The sequence below is a fragment of the Dendropsophus ebraccatus genome, chromosome 1 (genome assembly GCF_027789765.1).
Source record: "Dendropsophus ebraccatus isolate aDenEbr1 chromosome 1, aDenEbr1.pat, whole genome shotgun sequence".
Lineage (NCBI taxonomy): Eukaryota > Metazoa > Chordata > Amphibia > Anura > Hylidae > Dendropsophus > Dendropsophus ebraccatus.
Window position 1 is genome coordinate 22,294,612 of NC_091454.1, and position 22,506 is coordinate 22,317,117.

Below are 22,506 nucleotides of genomic sequence, written 5' to 3' on the forward strand. Positions count from 1 at the left end.
AGACTGGGAAGGCTGTCAAAAGAAATAACAATAAAGAGCTGCAGAGAAGCAGGGCTGTCTGCACAGGAGACACTGAGTCCCAAGGAAGAGAAGGAAGCAAGGGTAAGGGAAGGGGGACTCTCCGCAAATCACACCATGGGTCTATGGAAAATCTGATTATAGTGATCTCTATGTATCTAGTAGCTCTGCATTGGTTGTTAGCAGGGGATCGGCTTTGTCTGGTGGATTCTTATACTTGTAGGGGCTTGTATAGGGTTATAGTATTATATAATCTTATTACAGTGCTTGATTAACCCTTTGTAAGTGTTTCGTGCTCAAAGGTTCACATCAAGATTTCATGTTTTTCTAAAGAATACATTGTGTTTTACTTGTGTTTTTTTTTTAGTTGTTTGTTTTTTTGTATGAGGAGTATACAAGGCGAATGTTCTTTTATATATATATATATATATATATATATATATATTCAATATTTGTATTTTCTTGAACCTGCATCTTTGCCGCAATGCCCAAGAACAAAGGTCCCCATTGTGTGTTTCTCCAGCCATTAGCCAGTATACGGTTCGCTTTAAGGGATATATGATTTCCACTCCAAGTCACTTCCTCAAGATCAGAATAACAAAGTGCTGGTTCGGTCACCTTAAAGGGGACCTGTCATTGTTATAAAGGCGTTCCAAACTAGCGTCATCATAATATAATGATATAGAGTATGGTGCACAGATATTTGTCAGTCACTGGTTAGGTCCGCCCACTGGACTTCTAATTTCAGAATAACCAGAGATGTAAAGGCGTATTCCCATCTCAACTAACTTAGTTATACTTGTAGGATTTGTAAAGTTAAATATTTTAGCAAATACATTCATTTAGCAAACTTGCCTACTCGTTGTCTAGGTTACTGACCACTACTCTACTCTAAAAGCAGTGGTTTGGCTGATTTTATATATATATATATATATATATATATATATATATATATATATATTGTAGATGCATAGAGATATAGTGTATATATACTGTATAATATTCGGCCGATTATCGCTCAGTGTCATAAAAACATCGGCTGATCGTTTCTTTAGGCCCAAACCTAAAATAATTGGGGCTATAAAGGGTCAGTGTAACAACTATCTCATTTAAAAAAAAGAGGCTGTCCATATAATGCATAGACAGGCTCTGGAACATAGAATGGAACCCAATTGAGGCCCCCATCTATGACATCCATTTACCCTATTGACTTCCTTCGACCTGTTGCACACAAAGCTCTGTGCTGGGGATCTGCAGCTGAGTTACATTACATACATTATCTGTTTGTCAGATAGTGTGACCTCTGTCTGTTTACTCCCGAGGGCTTTATTCTGCTGTTCTAGCACTGTACGTTGAAATTGTTTGCACTGAGACATATTGATAAGAAGAAAAATTCTTTGGCGAACAGTGAAAAAAATTAATTATAGATAACCTGCTCCAGTAATAGGTCTGAATGCTTTATGGTCCATGCTGAGCCGTGTGTATACTTAGCATTAGTAGATTGTAGCCTCCATATCTCCAGTGTAGTGTAAATAATGTAAATTGTGAGAAATAGCTCCAATGTTCATATATATATATATATATATATATATATATACATATACACACACACAAACAGTATATACCTCCTGGAATAATCATATAATGGAGAACACCACTTTTTGATGTACAAAAAATTTGTGGCTTCATGTATATTTAGCTATTAAAATTTCAATTCAACATAAGATCTCTAGCTCTAGGTATATGTGGGTTCTTAAGGTCACATTATTCTACGTATATATACCCAACACTTAAAACCATATATAATACTTACACTGATTGCTATAGGCCCCACAAGCCCAGTGGTCCTGGTGTCTGCACTGTTCTGCATGTAAACATAAGTATTCACACCCTTTACTATAACACCTGATGTTATGCTTTGGCTCTTCCCATTTCTCTTGATCATCTCTGAGATGTTTCTGCTCCTTGTTGGAGTCACCTTTGGTAAACACAGATGACTGGATGGGATTTGGAAAGACACACAAAGCAAAAAGGTCCTTCCTTTTCTGCTCTCCGGTGCTCCACTTTGTCCGTCTGTCCATCCATGCTAATACTTTTGCAGAGGGTGGTGGGAGCATTTTGCGGGCAGTGATCAATAGCCGCCTGTGGTTACAGATGTTGCTGTGACATAGGGCAGCTATTGGACAGCGCCCGCAGAATGCCCCCACTCCCCTCATCTGTGGAAGTATCAGCATGTACTGGGAGGTGGAGGAGGTGGAGGAAGTAGAGCACCGAAGAGCAGCAAAGTTAGGACCTTTACTGCTCTCCAGATATCCCCCTTAATGGAAGAAGTCCGGACCAATCAGGACTCTTCCTGGAGCTGATTCCCCACCAAACTAAGTGATCATAGTACATGGGACCTGGTAAGGGAGGTGACCAAGAACCCAATGGTCATTCTGGTTGAACTCCAGGGGGGACATTTATGAAACATACGGCAGGGGCGTACACCAGGGAGAAGGGGCAGATTTACCCCTTCTCCCTGGCATATGCCTGCCGTATCCTCCGCTTGCCCGAAAGACAGGGGATGCTCGGCAAAGCGGGAAGGAGGCGTGGCCTCCTCCTGTGTCTTATTTATGCTCACAGGCGTAAATCATGATCTAAATCTACACCTAAATGTAGGCGTGCGGCCAGGGAAAAGAGGGCAGGGCCTAATTTAAGACCAGCGCATGACTACACCAGTAAATAAATCCCCCCCAAGAATCTTGTGTGCAGATGTAAGAAACTTCCCGAAGGTCACCATCACTGCGACCCTTCACCAATCTAGGTTCTATCTATGGTAGAGTAGCCAGAAAGAAGCATCTCCTCAGTAATAGACACATAAAAGCCGCCTGGAGTTTGCAAAACAAGAACTCTCAGGTTGTGAGATGCAAGATTCAAAATAAAGTCTGGACCTCAACACAGTGTCTAGACATCAGACTGGGTTGAAAGTTCACCTTCCAACAAGACATTAACCCTAACCACACAGCCAAGACAACACAGGAGAAGATTAAGGAGAACTCTGTTAATGTTCTTGAGTGACCCAGCCAGAGCCCTGACCTGACCCCAATGGGACATCTGTGGAGAGATCTTAATATGGCTCCATCGATGGTTCCCCATCCAACCTGACAGAGCTTTGGAGAATCTGCCAAGAAGATCAATAGACAATCACTAAATCCTTGTGGCATCATACCCATCATACCCAAGAAGATTGGAGGCCGAAGTTACTGCCGAAGGGGCTTCAACTAAGTACTGAGCAATGGCTCTGAATACTTATGGGGATGCAATCATTTAGTTGTTCCTTTTCAATACATTATGGGGTCAAGAGGTCAGAATGACTGTAAAACTTCATTTTTCTTTGGGTCGGAGGACTTTCCCGAATGTGTTGTAGACCGGAATGCCAACCTGATATTTATTTATTAGTTACAGGTAGAAAAGGCGTCAATTATACAGTATGCTGACAGCTTCCTCTTCTGTTCACATGATGCTTTTATCTTAATATGATAACCTATGTACCGATGACCTGTATGTACTTGTTTTTTCTCTACAATAAGATAAGTAGCCTGGGTGGAAGGATAGTAAAACAGGGATTATACTGGGATGTGGCCATGTTTGCTTTGTACACTTAGATAGTTTTTTTCTCCTTTTTTATGGAGGTAAAGTGAGTTTGACTTTAGGGTAGATCCTTAGCCTTATTAGATATTGTGGGGTGCAGAGATATATCACATTATGGATAGATAGATAGATAGATAGATAGATAGCATAGATATTGTGGGGTGCGGAGAGTAGTCACATCTAGGCCCACAGAAGGCCCAGATTTTTTTCTGTACAATTAATTTTTGTGGGTCTTTGTTTCATTACAGATGGGCAAAAGTGAAACCACTGCCCTCCCAGAGCGCAGGGCCCAGGTAAGATGTGTAATACGTTATAACATGGGTCTCCAAACTGCGGCCCTCCAGCTGTTGCAAAACCACAATTCCCATTATGCCCGGATAGCTAAAGCTTTGGATTTGACTGTCCAGGTATGATGGGAAATGTAGTTTTGGAACAGCTGGAGGGCCGCAGTTTGGAGACCCATGCATTATAATATGATAGAATAGTGCACATATAAAGTCCATGTAACCGTCTATGAATGTTATCTGTCTCCATAGGATGGCCAGGTTTGGGACTCCGTGAAGAAAACAGCCTTTGTATTGGGTACTGGGCTCCTTACCTTTGCTGCTTTTAGAAACACACTGACATGGTGAGGAATCTATCTATCTATCTATCTATCTATCTATCTATCTCCTATCTATTATCTATCTATTTATTATCTGTCTATCTCCTATATATCTATCTCTATCTCCCAGGCGCATGAGGGCACCCATAAAGTCTTTTCTCCCTATATGATGAGGCCAGTACTATAGAGCTGAGGGGCCTGTGACAGGTTTTGCACTGGCGCCCACCAGCTTCTGTATTTAAGTGTTGGCTTAAAACATCCTCTGAATCCAAGGATTGCACACATAAAGTGTTGTTGACCATTGTCTAGACTGATGACCTCTAGCAGCTTCAGAAGTATTTCTGCCCAAGGCACAATGCCAGCTCTGGAGTCGGAGGAACCATATTCCTGTACAGTCATTTTGAGCCATAGCTCCAGTGAGATCTCTAATCCTTCTAATGAATGCAGCATGGATGAAAGGCCTAGTAAGTCAGCGGTCAGAGACGGCTAGAGATGTCACTATTCCTCATAATTCTAAGGAATTGGCAGCCATGTGACCCCTAGGACATGTAGATCACGCAGTATGAATTACTTGTTGTTTTTTTTGTAATTTACTGATTAGAACCATATAGACCTTCTTGTTTACAAACTTTTTCTATTTTACGATCCCCATACCCTTCGGCTGAATCTGGCGCATGATGGACCCTGGAACCATCCTATCATTTTCCACTTTACATATTTAATAATATAAATTAATAATTGTAAATGTCAATATTAATATTAATTACATTATTTGGTGTATTTTAATTGTATTTATTTATTTTATTTTATATAACAAATCCATTCATAAAACACATATTACTGTGGGTTAAGGGGAACCAAAAAAGCCGTGCAGCCGCTAGCAGTCTGGTGACCGGGTCTTATGACTTAAGCGTTCTTCTTCAGCTCCCACAGACTGGTGACATAATGGCCTAGAAATGATGAAAGATTGAAAAAGCCTTGAAATATTAAAGGAGAAGTCCCGTGCATTCGAAAAAAGGGAGGAAGGAGGGGGCGGGGGATGGTGCAAGAAAATAATAAACAAAGTAAACCGTTCCAACCTTGTGCTTCTGTAGCACCACTCCCTGATCCGTCTGACGGCCGCCTGATGTAATTTTCGGCAGGAAAAGGAATGTCACGTACACGGCTCTTCCAGCTTCAACATCATGGCCCGGCTGAGTGATTGCCTGCTCAGCCAATCATACACTGGGATGGTGTCCCGCCCCAGTCACTGATTGGCTGAGTAGGCAATTGATCACCTGGGTACGTGACGTTGCAGCTGAAAGGGCTGCAGGTGACCAGCGGCTGTCAATAGGACCCGGGAGTGGCGCTATGGGGCATAGGTAAGAGTACTTTTTTATTATTTTCCCACACCCCCCTGCCTTCCTCCATTTTTTCTATTTTACAAGATTTTTTAAATTTTTTTGTTTTAATTTAAATCAACCCCCCCAGGTTCTCAACTCAGTTACCTTCTTAGGTTGAATTCGCACTAATTAAATTTGTTGCACTCATTTATTGAGCTGTTTACCATGATAGGGTTAGCAAAGGTTTGACATAGGCAAGCTGTATAATTAATATAATATATGAAGATTTTACTGTTTTCTTTTTATATCCTTCCTCGTTACCATTTTAGGCATTTACAACGTTTTTGGGGGGCATCTGGTGATTTCTGGCAAGCCCTATGGGGCAGGCTGCATGACTATTATGGGGGCAATGAACTGGCGTTATTCTGTTTAGGTGAGTCTGTGTCTGCACATCTAATGTGCTTAGTAATTGTATTACCATATAATCTATGCCATATCCTATATACCTGATAAAGATGTTATTTAGAACCGTCTATAGTATTACTACAGGGATGGAACAGCCTACTAATATACATGCCAGGCATAGTTAGGCCGACCGGTATTTTAATCCAGATTACTAGAAGCATTTTGTATCCTCAATGGAACTGTATCATTGTTCAGTAGGAGCTCATACCCTCTCAGAGGCTCCGGGATCCCATATATTAATAACTCAGCTACAATGACTGCCTCCATTGGCATGCTGTCTAGTCATTGGTTTAGATATGGTCAGTATATGATATAATAGCTACGCTGACAATACAATATGTGCCATCGGGCACACAGCAGATTGTGGGGGAAGGATACAGGAAATAATATGTGTACCCTCTAGACTTTTGGCTTGGTGACAATTGTAACCCCCTAAAGTTAGCATACAGGGCCCACCCTTAATGTACATTGCAAAAAACCCTCCAAGACCAATAGGCTCAGGCTGGCTATTGGGCCCCGTGTCGGATCGTCTGGGGGAAGTCTGATGCTGAATAAGCCAAAACAGGAAGATTCACAAATGGGTTAATTCTAAAAACAGGACCAGGCCCAGCTCTAGGTGCAAATTTTGCTTGGATAATTCTACGAAGTAGATCAGAAAAGAGGTGAGGTTTAGTCAAACCAAACCCAAAGGTGGGTGTTGAGGGGGTGGTTTAGGGGCATTTTCATGGATTAAAGCCTAAAGGTGCCAATTTTGGTGATAAATGTTGAATACTGGGTGTATGTGGGTTCATAGCCATGTTGCCATCGGGGTGGTACAGGTGATACTAAGGGCCCTATTCCACCAGACGATTATCGTTTGCATAATCGTTAACGATTTTCTTCGATATTTATTCACTATTGCGTTCGTATCTATTGCAAACGACCGAACAATGTCTTATTCAATGCGAACGATTTGCGAACGAGCAACAATAAAAATAGGTCCAGGTCTTATAAAGCGATCAACGATTTCTCGTTTGGTCGTTAATCGTTAACTACATTTCAACCGAACGATTATCGTTCAGATTCGAACGGTTTAACGATAATCTGAACGATAATCGTCTGGTGGAATAGGGCCCTAAGGGAAAGGGCCCAGACAAATAAGGACTCAACTGAAAGTTGTTCTATTTAATAGGTAATGACGGGCAAACCTGGCTCCCAATGCAGTGCCCATTATTTCACTAAGTGTACATGATAAGTGTACATAAATGTAAAAGCATCATGCTCGTCATTTGACCTGACGGCCGAAGACATTAGATGCAGCCCTAGGGCGGTATCCAACATCTCCAGCCATCGGTAGTCAATTGTTGAGCATTCTGGTTTGGAAAACGTTGCTAAATCAAAGAAGTTGGGCAAGTTCGCTCAACACTAGTCTTGACTACTTGGATGCTTAGAACCAAATATTTCTGATGGGGGTCCTGGCCCTTGGTGGATGAGGGCTCTTTGGACAACATCCTTACAGTAGGTCCCCCATCTGCTTTATAGGCTTCACACAAGTTTACAAAGATTTGCTTTGACCCCCCACTCTCCCAATTGTGCTACTTGTCCATAATATATGATCTTTATATATTTTTTTTCTCCAGGGGCCATAATAATTCCCGTTCTTTCCTTCTGGGTGTACAATGCAGTCTTGATGGTGATTGACCTGACTGGAAAACCAAACTTTATAACTCAATATAGAATTCAGCTTGGAAAGAATGACCCAGTACGTATGCAGAAACTATAATACATGATGTACATTCTGGTAGCTTTCCATAGGGCAAACAGACACTAAAAATGCAATGTTAGTGTATCCTTACGGGTTAGATGGTTTACGGGTAGATGGTTTACTGTAAACGAACAAAGTATATGGAAGAGATAGCTGTCAGCCAAACGAATGACAGCTTTGTAAAATCTATGGCCAGCTTAAAGGGGTCCTCCAGGAATTTTCGTTATTGATGGCTTGTCCTTAGGATAGGATATCAGTGGACTCCCACCGATCAATAGATAGAGCTTGTGTAGGTGCTATGGCTTCATCCCTTTTTTTAGGTACACCGCCGCACACTGGTTAGTGGCTGTACCAAGAATTGCAATCATTCTAGACGTTTCGGGAGCCAGCTTCCCCCCCCCCCCAATTAGATTTTGATGGCGTTTCTAAAGGAGAATCCCTTAAAATAAACATGGACAATGGGGCAGAGTATGATACCACTACCGCATGCTACATTATGGGGGAGATTTATCAAACGGGTGTAAAGAAGAACTGGCTCAGTTGCCCCTAGCAACCAATCAGATTCCACTTTTCATTTTTCAAAGTCTGTGAGGAATGAAAAGTGGAATCTGATTGGTTGCTAGGGGCAACTGAGCCAGTTCTACTTTACACCAGTGTAATAAATCTACCCCTATGTCTGATATAAAACTCCCATAAAGCAACTATATTGTGTTTGATGTTTCTAGGTGGACCCAGAAAAGCTCAGACATGCCGTCAAAGTTGTCGTCTTTAACCAGATCTTCCTCTCCTTTCCCATGGTTTTCCTCATGTACCCCTTTATGAAGTGGCGGGGCAACCCCTGTGGCACAGAGTTGCCCACCTTTCACTGGGTTTTACTGGAACTCACAGTTTTTGTACTGGTTGAGGAAATCCTTTTCTATTACTCCCACAGGTAAGATGGCGAGGAGGTCGCTGTAGTCTCTTGGGCCCATTCCCAACACCTCTGTACACAAAATTATTAGGTCCAAAAAGTAATTTCTTATGACCTCCCCCCCAAATAAGTGATTTTTTGCACATTTGTAACCCCTCACCTTATAACTGTGCATATAGATATAACTCTTTCATTTTCCATATACAGAAGGCTTGTTTTTTGCAGGACCACCTTTCTTTTTCCATATACAAAAGGCTTGTTTTTTGCAAGACCAATTGTACTTTTTTAAGACACCCTTCATCTTACCATAAATTGTGGAAAAAAAGAATATATTTATGGACTGCAATTGAAAAAAACCTGCAGGAGATAATGGAGGTCTGCTGCTGCCGCTCCTATTACTCAGGACTACGGCCAGCAGAACTTTTAGATTTTTTCAACTTGTTGAAAAACAAGGATCATACGACATTGTGCATTTCAGCTGATCGTTGTCTTTTAACAGGAGCTATTATTATTACACCAAGTGATTATTGGTATAACGGACAATAATCGCTCGGTGTAATAGGGCCTTAAATATAAATCAGGCTTTGAAGCAGGCCACGCCTCCTCCCCACTTTGCCTTGTCCCCATTCCGCCAAGCATGGCGTACATCTGGAAAAAGTTGCACATTTTTATGCACGTTTGATAAATTCTCTGGAACTTGTCTAGGACAGGTGCAACATATTTTCTTTACCTTTTATTCTCGTTTATCGGTTACATGATAAGTTATTTTTTGTTTATTGAAGACATTATGGAGGAGATTTATCAAACATGGTGTAAAGTGAAACTGGCTCAGTTGCCCCTAGCAACCAATCAGATTCCACCTTTCATTTTCCAAAGAGTCTGTGAGGAATGAAAAGTGGAATCTGATTGGTTGCTAGGGGCAACTGAGCCAGTTTTACTTTACACCATGTTTGATAAATCTCCTCCTATATTTTAATGATTTAGACAAGTCCACACATACCCAATATATTTTTTTTCTTTTTTATTAATAAGAATGTGAAAAGGGGAGTGACCAACTTTTATTAATGGAGCGGCTTATATCTCATAATTTATTTTTATTTATTTTTTTACACTTTTTAAGATACCCTAGCAGTCTTTTATATGCAATCCTTAGATCCTGATCAATGCAATTCTATTGTGGTGAGCTGTCAGAAAAACATGGTCATTAAGAAGGTTATGGCTGAAATCATGGACTCAAAGCCCTGTACCATTCACTGAATGTAATTGTCTGTCCATTTGCGAGAATACATTAAAGGGGTACTCCAGCGAAAAGCTTTTTCCCAGTAATTGAAATACATTACAAAGTTATATAACTTTGTAATATGTTTTAATCACCTTTCTTTTCCCCCAACCAGGAAGTAAAGTAAATTCATTTTTACCTAATGACTGTTGACCCCAGACGTTTCTGTGGCAGCCATTTTGTGACAATGACATCATCAAGAGGAAGGCGGGTCTAAGCCCTGTTAAGCCAGCCACCCTTTATCAGATGACACAGGTTGATCAGTTCTGATTGGCTGAACAATGATTGATTGTTTTTTTTTGTTTTTTTTTAATCAGCATCGGAGTACCCCTTTAATCACATGGATATACAGTTATGCTTAGATACAGATCAATATTACTTTGGGGAAAATGGTTGATAGGAAGGAGTTTTCAAGATGGTGAGATTTAACAAACCAGAAATCAGCTACTTTTATTTTTCTTCTTATACAGATTGTTCCATCATCCCAGCATTTACAAGCATGTCCACAAACAGCACCATGAATGGACTGCACCCGTAGGAGTAGTGTCAATGTACGCTCATCCACTCGAGCACATCGTAAGTAGAATCCAGAATCCTTAAAGTCCGGTGAAAATTTTTATTACAGTATTGTATTACCCCCCCCCCCCAAAAGTTATACAAATCCCCAATATACACTTATTATGGTAAATGCTTATAAAGTGCTTTTTTCCCCCTGCACTTACTGCTGCATCAAGGCTTCACTTCCTGGATAACATGGTGATGTCACGACCTGACTCCCAGAGCTGTGCGGGCTGTGGCTGCTGGAGAGGATGATGGCAGGGGGACACTGAGCATCCCCCTGCCATCATCCTCTCCAGCAGCCACAGCCCGAACAGCTCTGGGAGTCAGGTCGTGACACCACCATTTTATCCAGGAAGTGACATCACTATGTTATCCAGGAAGTGAAGCCTTGATGCAGCAGTAAGTGCAGGGGGAAAAAAGCACTTTATAAGCATTCCCCATAATAAGTGTATATTGGTATTTTGTATAACTTTTGGGGGGCAATACAATACTTCAATAAAAATTTTCGACGGACTTCTCCTCTAAGGGTCTGTCATATTTCCCAACCTATAAGCTTAAGGAAATACTTGCTTTCCCGATGACAATTCTAGAGCGAATCATCTTAGAACTCTGCATTGTGCCATTCTGTTATCCCTCCTTGAAAATTCTGCATTAATTGACAACTGGGTGTTACCATTCTCCTTGGCATGTCCCTCTAAACAGTCTAGTATGACACTATCCAATCAGTGGTGACCAAACTCTGAAGGTACATGCCCCCAACTGGTAACATCCAGAATTTTCTAGTAGGAATAGTATATCAAAGGGTTATAAGAAAAGGTGATCCAGAATTGTTATTCCATAGGGAATACAAGGATTTACCAAAACGAACATGTCAGAGGTGGCCATGTAAGAAGCTTCACGTTGATAGTGATTTATCCAGCAAAAATCTTTTTCTGTCAACTCAACTGGTTTCAGGAAGTTATATAGATTTGTAATTTACTTCTATTTACAAATCTCAAGTCTTACATACTTATCAGCTGCTGTATGCCCTGCAGGAAATGTTTTCTTTTCAGTCTGATACAGTGCTCTCTGCTGCCACCTCTGTCCATGTCTGGAACTGTCCAGAGCTGTAGCAAATCCCCATAGAAAACCTCTCCTGCTCTGGACAGTTCCTGACATGTTCCTTTCTTAAACCAGTTGATTTAGAAGAACGATATTTTCGCTGGATATTTAACCCATGCAGGTTCTCAATATCAACATTGCCCCAGAACAATGGGGATATGATGTCATCAGAATTTCAGTAGTGCAGCTTCATATACAGTCTATAGTACTTACCACTTTTTTCCCCCTATTCTGCAGTTTTCCAACATGTTACCATCTATGGTTGGACCGATGCTGATGGGATCCCATGTAGCAACCATCATGCTGTGGTTCTGTCTTGCTCTGATCACCACCACCATCTCACATTGCGGCTACCATCTGCCCTTGCTGCCTTCCCCAGAGTTCCACGACTTCCATCATCTAAAGTAAGCTATAAATCTGAAGAACTGACCATTATATTTGTATTGAGGGGGTGGAGTGAATGATCAGCCGATACAGGCGTAGGATGGGGTTCCTGTACTTAAAGAGAACCAATCACCTGAAATTAACTGTCCCTATAATAAAAGATTCTCTGTCCCTAAGTCTATTCCTGAAGATACAGACTGCCTGTGCAGTCTGTATCTTATGCTTTTACCTAATCCAGTATAGCGGAGAAGTAAGGCCGGGGGCGGCCATCTTGATGACGTCACAGTGGTGCGTTCCAACGCTGGAACGCAAGGGACGTAATCAAGATGGCGTCCGGCTTTACTGCACCGCTACAGAGGAGTGGGTAAAGTATAAGATACAGACTGCAAAGGCAGTCTGTATCTTCATGAAGTTTATTTCTGAAGATACAGACTGCCTGTGCAGTCTGTATCTTATACTTTACCCACTCCTCTGTAGCGGTGCAGTAAAGCCGGGCGCCATCTTGATTACGTCCCTTGCGTTCCAGCGCTGGAACGCACCACTGACGTCATCAAGATGGCCGCCCCCGGCCTTACTGCTCCGCTATACAGCTATAGGTAAAAGAATAAGATACAGACTGCACAGGCAGTCTGTATCTTCAGGAATAGACTAATAGGCCCAGTTAGGATATTCATACACAGCGATCTCGCGCTGTATAGCGCGGGATCACTGTGTACTTACAGAGCGGTGGCAAAGGCTCATGGGAGCCCTTCCTGCCGCTCGGCATGCCGGGAGCTTCCTGTCGCGCGCCGGCTCTTTTCAAAAGAGCCGGCGCGAGACACGAAAAGAAAATAGGTATATTGCGAAAACGCGGCCCTAAAAGTAATTAATTCAAATTACAAATATTAATAAAATAACAATTTTAATCTAATTATCGAAAAAAAATTTTTTAATTTCCACCCATGATTGGTTCTCTTTAAGACTTCAACTCAGGGCAAACAATGTTACAGATCCGTATCCCCCTCTAGCAAAGAAGTCTCCAACTAGGGCTGGGGGGGGGAGGCCCTCTCTGTAAGGGTCCCATAGCAAATGAATGATCTGCCTCTATAGTATGCATGTACCAATTAAAAGGGGAATCAAATAGGGGGCATTTGTACTGGGTTTTCTACTTGTCCTGCCTAAGGGTGGGTTCATACAGAGAAATTCTCGCGGATAATGTCCGCACGTGTTTCCGCCGGCTCCATAGCCACCATTCTATGGGCCGGCATATTCTGCTATCCGCCGAAAGAAGTGACATGTCACTTCTTTCGGCGGATAGCGGAATACGTGAACCCACCCTAATACAGAAAGACTAGGCAAGGACTGTTTTCACACAGGACACCATTAGGCTATAGCTTTATCCCGATACAGTATGGTTAAAGGGGTTATCAAGTGAAAATCTTTTTCTTTCAAATCAACTGATTTCACAAAGTTAGATTTGTAATTTCCTTTCATTTAAAAATCTCAAGTACTTATCAGCTGCTATATGTGCTGCAGGACGTGTTGTATTCTCTCCACTCTGACATAGTGCTCTCTGCTGCCACCTCTGTCCATGTCAGGAACTGTCCAGAGCAGTAGCAAATCCCCATAGAAAACCTCTCCTGCTCTGGACAGTTCCTGACATGGACAGAGGTGGCAGCAGAGAGCATTGTGTCAGAGTGGACAGAATACACCACTTCCTGCAGGACATACAGCAGCTGATAAGCATGGGAAGATTCGTTTTTTGAAAATTCTAAAACTTTGCAGCAACCCATTTAGTAAGAAAACTTATGCTGAGAAATCAAATAATATGTTTGCATATTTTACTCATTTCCCCACTTTTTTTTTTAGATTTAACCAATGCTATGGAGTACTGGGAGTTTTTGACCGACTACATGGAACAGATCAGATATTCAAGCAAACCAAGGCCTACGAGAGACACGTTTTACTTCTGAATTTAACCCCTCTGAGTCAAAGCATCCCCGAGCCCCCTAAAAAGACGGAGTAACATCCGAGCGGACCACCCTTTACCAATACTGCAATTGTATTATTGTTCTCTAGTGTCCAAACAAGACCAAAGTGCTTTCATTGGGTGGGCTTCTAACCATGGTCACAAATGGTGGGGGATTGAATTTGCCCCCTTTGTGCAGCCCTAACCAGGGTTGGATTAATACCATAGATTAAAACTTGACCTTTAGTGTTCAAACTACAGGAGTCCAAACCATGGCTTTCCAAAAGCGGGAAAAAAAAACTACAACTCCCATCATGCTTTAGACCACCTAGTATGGCCCAGGTATTTCTGTATAAAAGGAAAATTCCAGTAAAAAAATAAATAAATAATCTTTCAAATCGACTGGTGTCAGAAAGTGGCAGATATTTGTAATTTGCTTTTATTAAAAAATAAATAAAAAAAAATTCACGCTTTTCCAGTACTTCTCAGCTGCTGTATGTCCTGCAGGAAGTGCTGTATTCTTTCCAGTCTGACACAGTGCTCTCTGCTGCCACCTCTGTCCATGTCAGGAACTGTCCAGAGCAGGAGGTTTTCTATGAGGATTTCCTATAGATTTGGACAGAGGTAGCAGAAGAGAGCATTGTCACACTGGAAAGAATACACAACTTCCTTCAGGACATCCAGCTGCTGAGAAGTACTGGAGGACTTGAGTTTATTTTTTTTTTTATAGAAAAAAATTAAAAATCTCAGGTACTTTCTGACACCAGTCGATATGAATTTTTTTTTCACTGGAGTTGCCCTTTAAGCTGTCAAAGTTGTAATGTGTTTAACCCAGAAATATTTTAGAGGTACAGACTGTCCCCCAATGACTGTCCTTTTGGTAGAATACTTCTGATCTTTCTTATAACTGATTGTATCGTGTGAGATAATTTTATTCTTTTAATTGAAGAAGCAATGTATAAGAATAGTCGTAGGACCTGATGTATGACTGAATGCTGTGCATTATTCTGGAATGGATCATTTTTATAATTTATAAAACACTTAAAGCATATATGCCTCTATTGTGGTCATTGAAGTTAACGGAGACCTGTGCGAGACCAGGTCACCCAGCTTATATAACTATATACCCGGTCAGTTGACATAAAATAGGGCCTCAAAGGTTGAGGAGAAGCCATCAGCAAAACCAAACACTGGAAACAAGAATATGGGGAGATTGTAGTCATGCAACACACTTCAGCTACCAGGAGGATGGTGGGGGCTGTAGTCATGTAACACACTTCAGCTACCAGGGGGATGGTGGGGGCTGTAGTCATGTAACACACTTCAGCTACCAGGGGGATGGTGGGGGCTGTAGTCATGTAACACACTTCAGCTACCAGGGGGATGGTGGGGGCTGTAGTCATGTAACACACTTCAGCTACCAGGGGGATGGTGGGGGCTGTAGTCATGCAACACACTTCAGCTACCAGGAGGATGGTGGGGGCTGTAGTCATGTAACACACTTCAGCTACCAGGGGGATGGTGGGGGCTGTAGTCATGTAACACACACACTTCAGTTCCAGGGGGATGGTGGGGGCTGTAGTCATTTAACACACACTTCAGCTATTTGGGGATGGTGGGGGGTGTAGCCATGTAACAAACACACACTTCAGTTATTGGGATGATGAGGGTTGTAGTTGCACTTTTCATGCTTTCAGGGTATGGTGACCAGGATTTGGCCGGCAGGGTAATCTGCAGGTTACAGCCCCCCTCCCCCTTCAGAGCACGGCCGACCTCCTGTTCACCCCCCACTGATGTCTGCCCGGGAGTTATCTGAGGGCCCCGGCCGCTCCTCCTCACAGTCCTGCAGCCCCCACCTCACAGTGCAGCCTCACCTCCAGCCTTCTCACTCCTCCTCTCCCCGCTCTCCCTCTTCAGCTCCCACACCTCCAGCCTTCTCAGTCCTCCTCTCCCTGACGTCCCGCTCTCCTCCGTGCAGCTCCACATGCCACATAAATCATTTCCCTGATAACAAAGAGTCTGACAGAGCCGGACCCTATTATCAGACAGACACCAGCAGCGGGGGTCTGCTACACACAGTAGCCGACCCCTGCTGCATATGGAGCGGCTTAGGAGGGGTTAATGCCGCTGTCAGTGTGACAGCGGCATTAACACAGTTACATAGCTGGCACTAGCAATTGCTAAGTGACTGCTATTTGAAATTGGCGCCGCCGGGAACGGAGGGAGAATGCGCAGAGGAGGTGACAGGTCGGGCCTGGGGGCGGCACACAGAACACGGCCGGCGCTCAGATATATACTTTATGTTAAACTGCGCTATAATGCAAATTAACATAAAGTATCGATACCAGGAAATCCTGGTATCGAACCATTTTTTTGCCCGGAATATCGATAGTATCGATATTTTGGTGCATCCCTAGTCCAGAGTAGAAGAGGTTTTCTATGAGGATTTGCTACTGCTCTGGACAGTTCCTGACATGGCCAGAGGTGTCAGCAAAGAGCACTGTGTCAGACTGGAAAGAATACACCACTTCTTGCATAACATACAGCAGCTGATAAGTACTGGAAGACTGGAGATTTTTACATAGACGACAAATCTACAGTATACAAACTTCTGAAACAAATTAAAAGATTTTTTTTTCTCTAGAGAACCCCTTTAGTGCTGTAGTTTACCAAAATTTCTCTTTCAAATCAACTGGTCCCAAAAATGTGTAATTTATTTCTATTAAATAATCTTCAGTCTTCCAGTACCTATCAGCTGCTGTAAGGAGGTGTATTCTTCCCAGTCTGACACAGTGTTCTCTGCTGCCACCTCTGTCCATGTCAGGAACTGTCCAGAGCAGTAGAAAAATCTCGCCTACTATCAAGACTGCAGGACATACAGCAGCTCATAGTCCTGGAAGACAAGATTATTTAATAAAAGTTACAAATCTTAATTTGAAAGAAAAAAAAAAACTTTCTTGGTGATCTACCCCTTTAAATGATTGGGAAGAGCGCTCCTGAATCACTCTGCCCGATCATACAAATGTATGGCGGTACATTTACAAGTGCACATTCCTCTATATTCTTCCCCAGCTGTCATCTCTATGGTGCAGGGAGTGAACAGGATGTTACAGGACTCCATAAACCTGAAGTTATCCCCCCACCCCTTCCCAAGAACCCAATCACACAAAATTTGGTCTTTTAAAGGTTTTTATTTTTATACATTTTTTTTTGTATTAAAAAGGAAAAAGTAGAATTACCACAAATTACCATGACTAAAGCACAGCTATAAGCAAATCATAAACGCAATAAGAATGGATACTCTGAATAATATTAATGTTATAATACAAGCGCTCATTCAAGTATTTTACATTTTTTAATTTTTTTTTTGTGTTTTTGATTTTTTTTTCGTCTTTTTTTTCCTTAAATCTGACTGTTCTTTAAATCGACTTACTGGAGTATAACGGGCAAGATTATGTACTCGTAGCATTCCATGTTGGAGGGGGAAAGCAGCTTGCATGGAGTTAAAAGTCAAATCTTTGCGTGTGTTTGTATGGGATCTGAGGTCGGCACATGATTGCATTGGAAGGAGATTGCCAGAACCTGATTAGAGTTTCTGGAAGCCAAGTGGTTTGAGGCCTTGAGAATCTAGAACAGTTGTGAAGCCTAGAACACAGTAGTGTGTGCGCTCCCGAAGTCGGGGAGTGAAGCCCATACCAATGCCACTCAAATACCAATTACGCACCAAGGTAGCAAAAGTGGGCAATGGTATAAAGAGATTCCCTGGGCTGGCACTAGGTAGCTCGGTACCGGTACAGTACTACCAGTACTAAGAGAGTCAAAGATCTTGCATAAGGTGCGACAAATTTGGAAAAAAGCTCAAAAAGAGGTGAAAAACCAAAAACCGGACATGTAGTCTATAAAAATGTAGGCCAGGTAAGGGTGTAACCATGTAGTCATGACCAAATATCTATATATAATATATCTATACATAATAGAATATATAGGTTTTTCTTAGCACAAACATACCCCCTCCCGAAAAAAAAAAAAAAAAATTAAAACAAAAAGCATATATCGGGCTACCATTGACCCTTTCCGCTGCATAAATATAAAAAGGAGAAGGGGGTCTCGAGAGGTTGTCTTAAAGCACCATCAAGATGTCTTCAAGGGGATTTAGAGGGTTACACAGACACTCATTCCTGCCCCTCGCCCATACTCCAAAAGAAAAAAAGACCACTCTACTAGAAAAAAGTAGGGAAGTGCTGGCACCCAGACACCAGCAATGGTGAACATTTTTTTTTTTTCTTCTCGTCAGCTGCAGGGAAAACAAAAAAGGGAAGCGTTCACTTCCAATAAAATATTACCTTAAGGATCCAGCCCTAAAAATTATTTTTTTATGCAATGAAACCCTATTGCATAATGAGCGACGGCGGCGTGCAGCGGTAACCCAACACTCGGAGGAGGGGAGGGAAAAGAGCGAAAAACTTAAAACTAGGGTAGGAAATGATGACCTCTCTGGAAATAAGGAGGGGAGCGATTGTGTGGCCGCAACCTTTAGGCACCATAAGGGTGAGAGGTTCGGCCCGCAAAACGCCAAGTTTGTGATGAAATCTGAAATCGAAGCATTGGGCGTGCGAACACCGCGGGAGGATACAGTAATAAAGTTGCGCGGTACGACCCTAAATGCTTGCCTTGACCCGACCAATAGTATGAAATGTCAGTTCACATTGTATTGGAATGGCAGTATATGCCCAAAGTATACAAAGCATTCCGCACCTTGTTTGAGCTGTTTTTTAAGACAGCAAGAATTTTTTTTTTGTATTTTTTTTGTAATTTTTACCAGACGTACCAGCTTTCAAGAGCCAAGATGACAATGTGGCAGTGATATGGTTAGTCAATGACTGTAAGGATGACTTTGGTTATCACCAGCTTATAGATAACCATGGGCTTTTCCCAACATTTGGTAGAAGTATATGCCTAAAAAAAATAAAAGACACAGCAGATGCACAACAACCAACTCTCAGTGCATACGTCAATGTGTGTATAAAACACATATACACACATACATACGTGTACACGCGCCAACACCCAATGACCAGAACTCAATACTTGGCAGGGGGGGGGGGGGGGAGAAGGAAGGGGTGACAGTCATTCTCTGCATCGAGTGGCAAACAGTTCTGTATATACCCTCTGGGTACAGCTAGGTGGCAGTGATGAGAGGAGGTGAAGTTGTAGCCACGCCTCGTCGCCACTCTGCAGTCTTTGCGTCTTGATTGGCTGCTGCCATTTCCTGGGAAGGGGGTAGGGCAAAAACAAAAATACAAACGACAACTCTGCAAGTTTCAAGGTTACAATAAGGCAACTTTTTTTTTTTTGTACTCTGTTTCATCATCTCTTATAATAATTTTAAAAGGGAAAAAAAGTGAAGGCAGTTTTTTTTTTCTTCCAAAGTTTTTTTTTTTTTTTTTTAAAGTTTTTTCCCCTTTTTTTTCTTCTTACGCAGCCATTTGCTAATAAAGTTTTCTGTAGTTTTTCTCTTTCACAGTCTGAAGTAACAATAAAACAAAAACAAATAAAAATATATATATCTTTAAAAAGAAAAAAAAAAAGAAACGCAGGGCTGCCGTGAAAGCAATGAGCCGTGTGAAGTTTTTTTTTTTTTCTTGTTACTATTTTGCTGTAAGATCAATAGAAGCAGAGATACAGCGCCATCTGGTGGCCGACTGTAAAGATCCTCTAACTCTGCAACGGGAAGAGGAATCCTTTTCAGAGCCACAGATTGGCAGGTGAACCCCCAATGGACTTTAAAGCTTAGGATGATGACATCTTGTCCTCTTGAAGCCTGTAACAGCAAAATTCTGGTAGTCCATTCGGCAAACGGAGCAGAGATGAGGCCTGCACTTGTTCAGCCACCCAGGCAGCCCCCTGCTCAGAGGGAGGGCAGTAATTCAATAATTTAAAATAAAAAAAATAAAATAAAAAAAATTCTCCCTCCCAACACGAGCCCCTTCCTCCAGGTTCCTGCAAAAAAAAAAAAAAAAAAAAAAAAAAAAAAAAAAAAAACACCCTAAAATTTTATATCCCTAAGCAAACTAAAATTTTCTTTTTTCTTTTGGGATAAGCATCCGCCACCCTTGCAGGAAAGCCACGGGATCAGTCAGTTTTCTCCAGAACGTGGAGTCTCTGATTATTCTAGCATTATTTCCGGCTGCTTGCGAACCATACATTCCACCCCACAGCCAGGAAATCTCCCACATGTTCAACCCCCTCGAAAATCCATCATTCTTTCCGAAGCTTCCTAGTTTCCTCCTCCTGATGTTTCGGAATCCAAGGTGGCAGATGAGGGGTGGCTTTTGCCTTTGGCGTCCTCCTTTGTGGTGGTGTTGGATGACTGGTGACCTGATCCTTTGTTGGAAGACTGAGAAGGATATCTCCTCCTACCTTCACCCGCAGACAGAGAGGAACGTCTCCTGGAGCCTGAATCCTCTCCCATAGGGGGCTGGAAAGAAAGAGTATAAAAAAAAAAAAAAGTGAAAATCCCATTAAACAACTATTCCGATGTAATAGATTTGAAACAAACAGCTTTCTTCCAGAAAGAGCTTCATTCATAAAGGGGGTTATGCAGGATTAGAAACTAGCTACTTTCTAGCAAAAACAGCGCCACTCCTGTCCTCAGGTTGTGTGTGGTATTGCAGTTCACTTCCATTTAAGTAAATGGAGATGAATTGTAAAACACCCATACCCAATCTGAGGACAAGAGTGACTGTTTCTTAGAGAAACATAGCTGCTTTCTTTAGGAGCCAGTTAACACAGAGCAAAATCAGCTGAATTCCGTGGCCGCGGAATCCTGCCTGCTTCAGTGTGAAACTGGTCTCTATGGGAGGCCTCAAGTCTGAATAACCTCCCCACAATGCATACTGAGCTGCTAGTACTTTTGCATAGCACGTACTGGCTTACTCCTAACCTTTCGCAATGTCCGGGGCTCAGCTGACGATACAGACAATGTACAGTAAGGCAGAGCGAGTCATAGCAGAGAATCCAAGGACATCTCGAAAGTGTCAAAATAAAAGAGAAGCATGATTTACAGGTATGGTAATTTAAAGGGGTATTCCTATCTGGGGCACTTATGTCCATCATGTGCATACACTCTTTAAAGGGAACCTGTCACCCCCCGTGCCGGGGTGACAGGCTCCCGACCCCCCGTTAGAGACCCCTATACTTACCTCATCGCGCCGGGTCCCGCTTCTGAAGATGGTCGGGTCCCGGAGATCTCAGCCGCCGCAGCCCGGCGCGTGCGCTGAGAGATGAGTCCAACACCCATAGAGAATGACAGGAGAGTCCAGCGCTCCGTCATTCTCTATGAGCGTTGGACTCATCTCTCAGCGCGCGCGCCGGGCTGCGGCGGCTGAGATCTCCGGGACCCGACCATCTTCAGAAGCGGGACCCGGCGTGATGAGGTAAGTATAGGGGTCTCTAACGGGGGGTCGGGAACCTGTCACCCCGGCACGGGGGGTGACAGGTTCCCTTTAAATAACCAGGACCCTGACAATCAGACACTCCATGATCTTGGGAACAGGGACCTGGCACCGCAGCTCCATTCAGAATGCAGCCTTTGGTTCCCTTAGGTGGCTTCATACAGAATATGAGTGGTTGGGATTTCAGGGTCACCATCAGGGTTCGATCTTATAGCTCTTCCCTATCCTGTGCAAGCTTTCCTCAGATGGCAATATCCATCAGCAATGGTACCAGCAGTTCATTACTGGATTTCCTTTGAAGTGCGAATGATCAGTCTCTAGAATGAGTAGTATGCAACTAAGCGCTTCTCTCACGGTCTTACTTGTTGTCCGACATGTTCTATAGAAAACCTATGGAGCAGCTAACATGACTAGGTGTGGAACAGTCAGGGAGTGCCAGCATTTGGACATAACCAATGCGATACTGACAGATCCGTCACAAGGTCCCGGAGATTTCCTGGTAATACTGACTGGCTTCTATGATGTAGATGCCCTCCTATTGCAGAACTGTACAGCATTGCTTCCTATGAGGTAATGTAGTAAATAGGCAGAACCCCAAGTAGTCATACAGCCCACCGTCACTTACATCTACTCGGAAATCCTCTAGCCGGCGGAATTTGCTCAGGTATTCCTGCAACTTTGGATCAATATCCAGGTTTTTGGCTTTGGAATATTTCAAAAAGGCCCAAAATTTCTCAAGTCCATACAGCTGACCTTTAAATGTAAAAAAAAAAGAAACAAAAAAAAAAAGGAATTAAGATAATGCAAAGATTAAAATTTACTTTTCCCCTCTCCACAGTTTTCATAACAGAGCCACTGGGGCCTGATACAGAGATGGGGCCCCACTGCAGCGGTGCTCCTGGCCGGACTCTCCCTATGTCTTTCAGCTATGTGAGCGCTTGTGACGCCGCAGTGCAATGGGACAGAGCGGCCTCTTGTGGACAGAGGTATAATGCGGTCTCTGACCAAAAAAAGACTGAGTGACAGGGCCGGAACCCAATTGCTCCCAGTCCTGTCAAAGTAGGCCCATTTAACTGTGTGCACTTC

At 42.6% G+C, this 22,506-nt stretch overlaps 2 protein-coding genes across 5 annotated transcripts in view; one reads left to right on the forward strand and one right to left on the reverse strand.

Moving 5' to 3' along the window:
- On the forward strand, positions 1–15,012 carry FAXDC2 (fatty acid hydroxylase domain containing 2). The gene is made up of 9 exons (XM_069968988.1): positions 1–102; positions 3,897–3,941; positions 4,185–4,276; positions 5,904–6,007; positions 7,659–7,780; positions 8,509–8,714; positions 10,443–10,548; positions 11,872–12,038; positions 13,867–15,012. Exons 2-9 carry the CDS (start codon positions 3,897–3,899, stop codon positions 14,021–14,023), a joined length of 999 nt encoding a protein of 332 aa, XP_069825089.1. The 5' UTR covers positions 1–102; the 3' UTR covers positions 14,024–15,012.
- Positions 15,013–17,151: 2,139 nt separating this feature from the next.
- The window catches only part of LARP1 (La ribonucleoprotein 1, translational regulator), a 44,216-nt gene continuing 38,861 nt past the window's right edge, over positions 17,152–22,506 (reverse strand). For 3 of the 4 annotated variants that reach the window (XM_069969010.1, XM_069969021.1, XM_069969000.1), the window contains exons 18-19: positions 22,046–22,173; positions 17,152–20,444 (exon numbers count right to left, since the gene is read on the reverse strand). In XM_069969010.1, coding sequence (XP_069825111.1) covers positions 20,244–20,444; positions 22,046–22,173 — 329 coding nt within the window. In that variant the 3' untranslated portion in view covers positions 17,152–20,243. The remainder of the gene's footprint in view (positions 20,445–22,045; positions 22,174–22,506) is intronic. The other variant, XM_069969031.1, reaches the window with a different exon arrangement.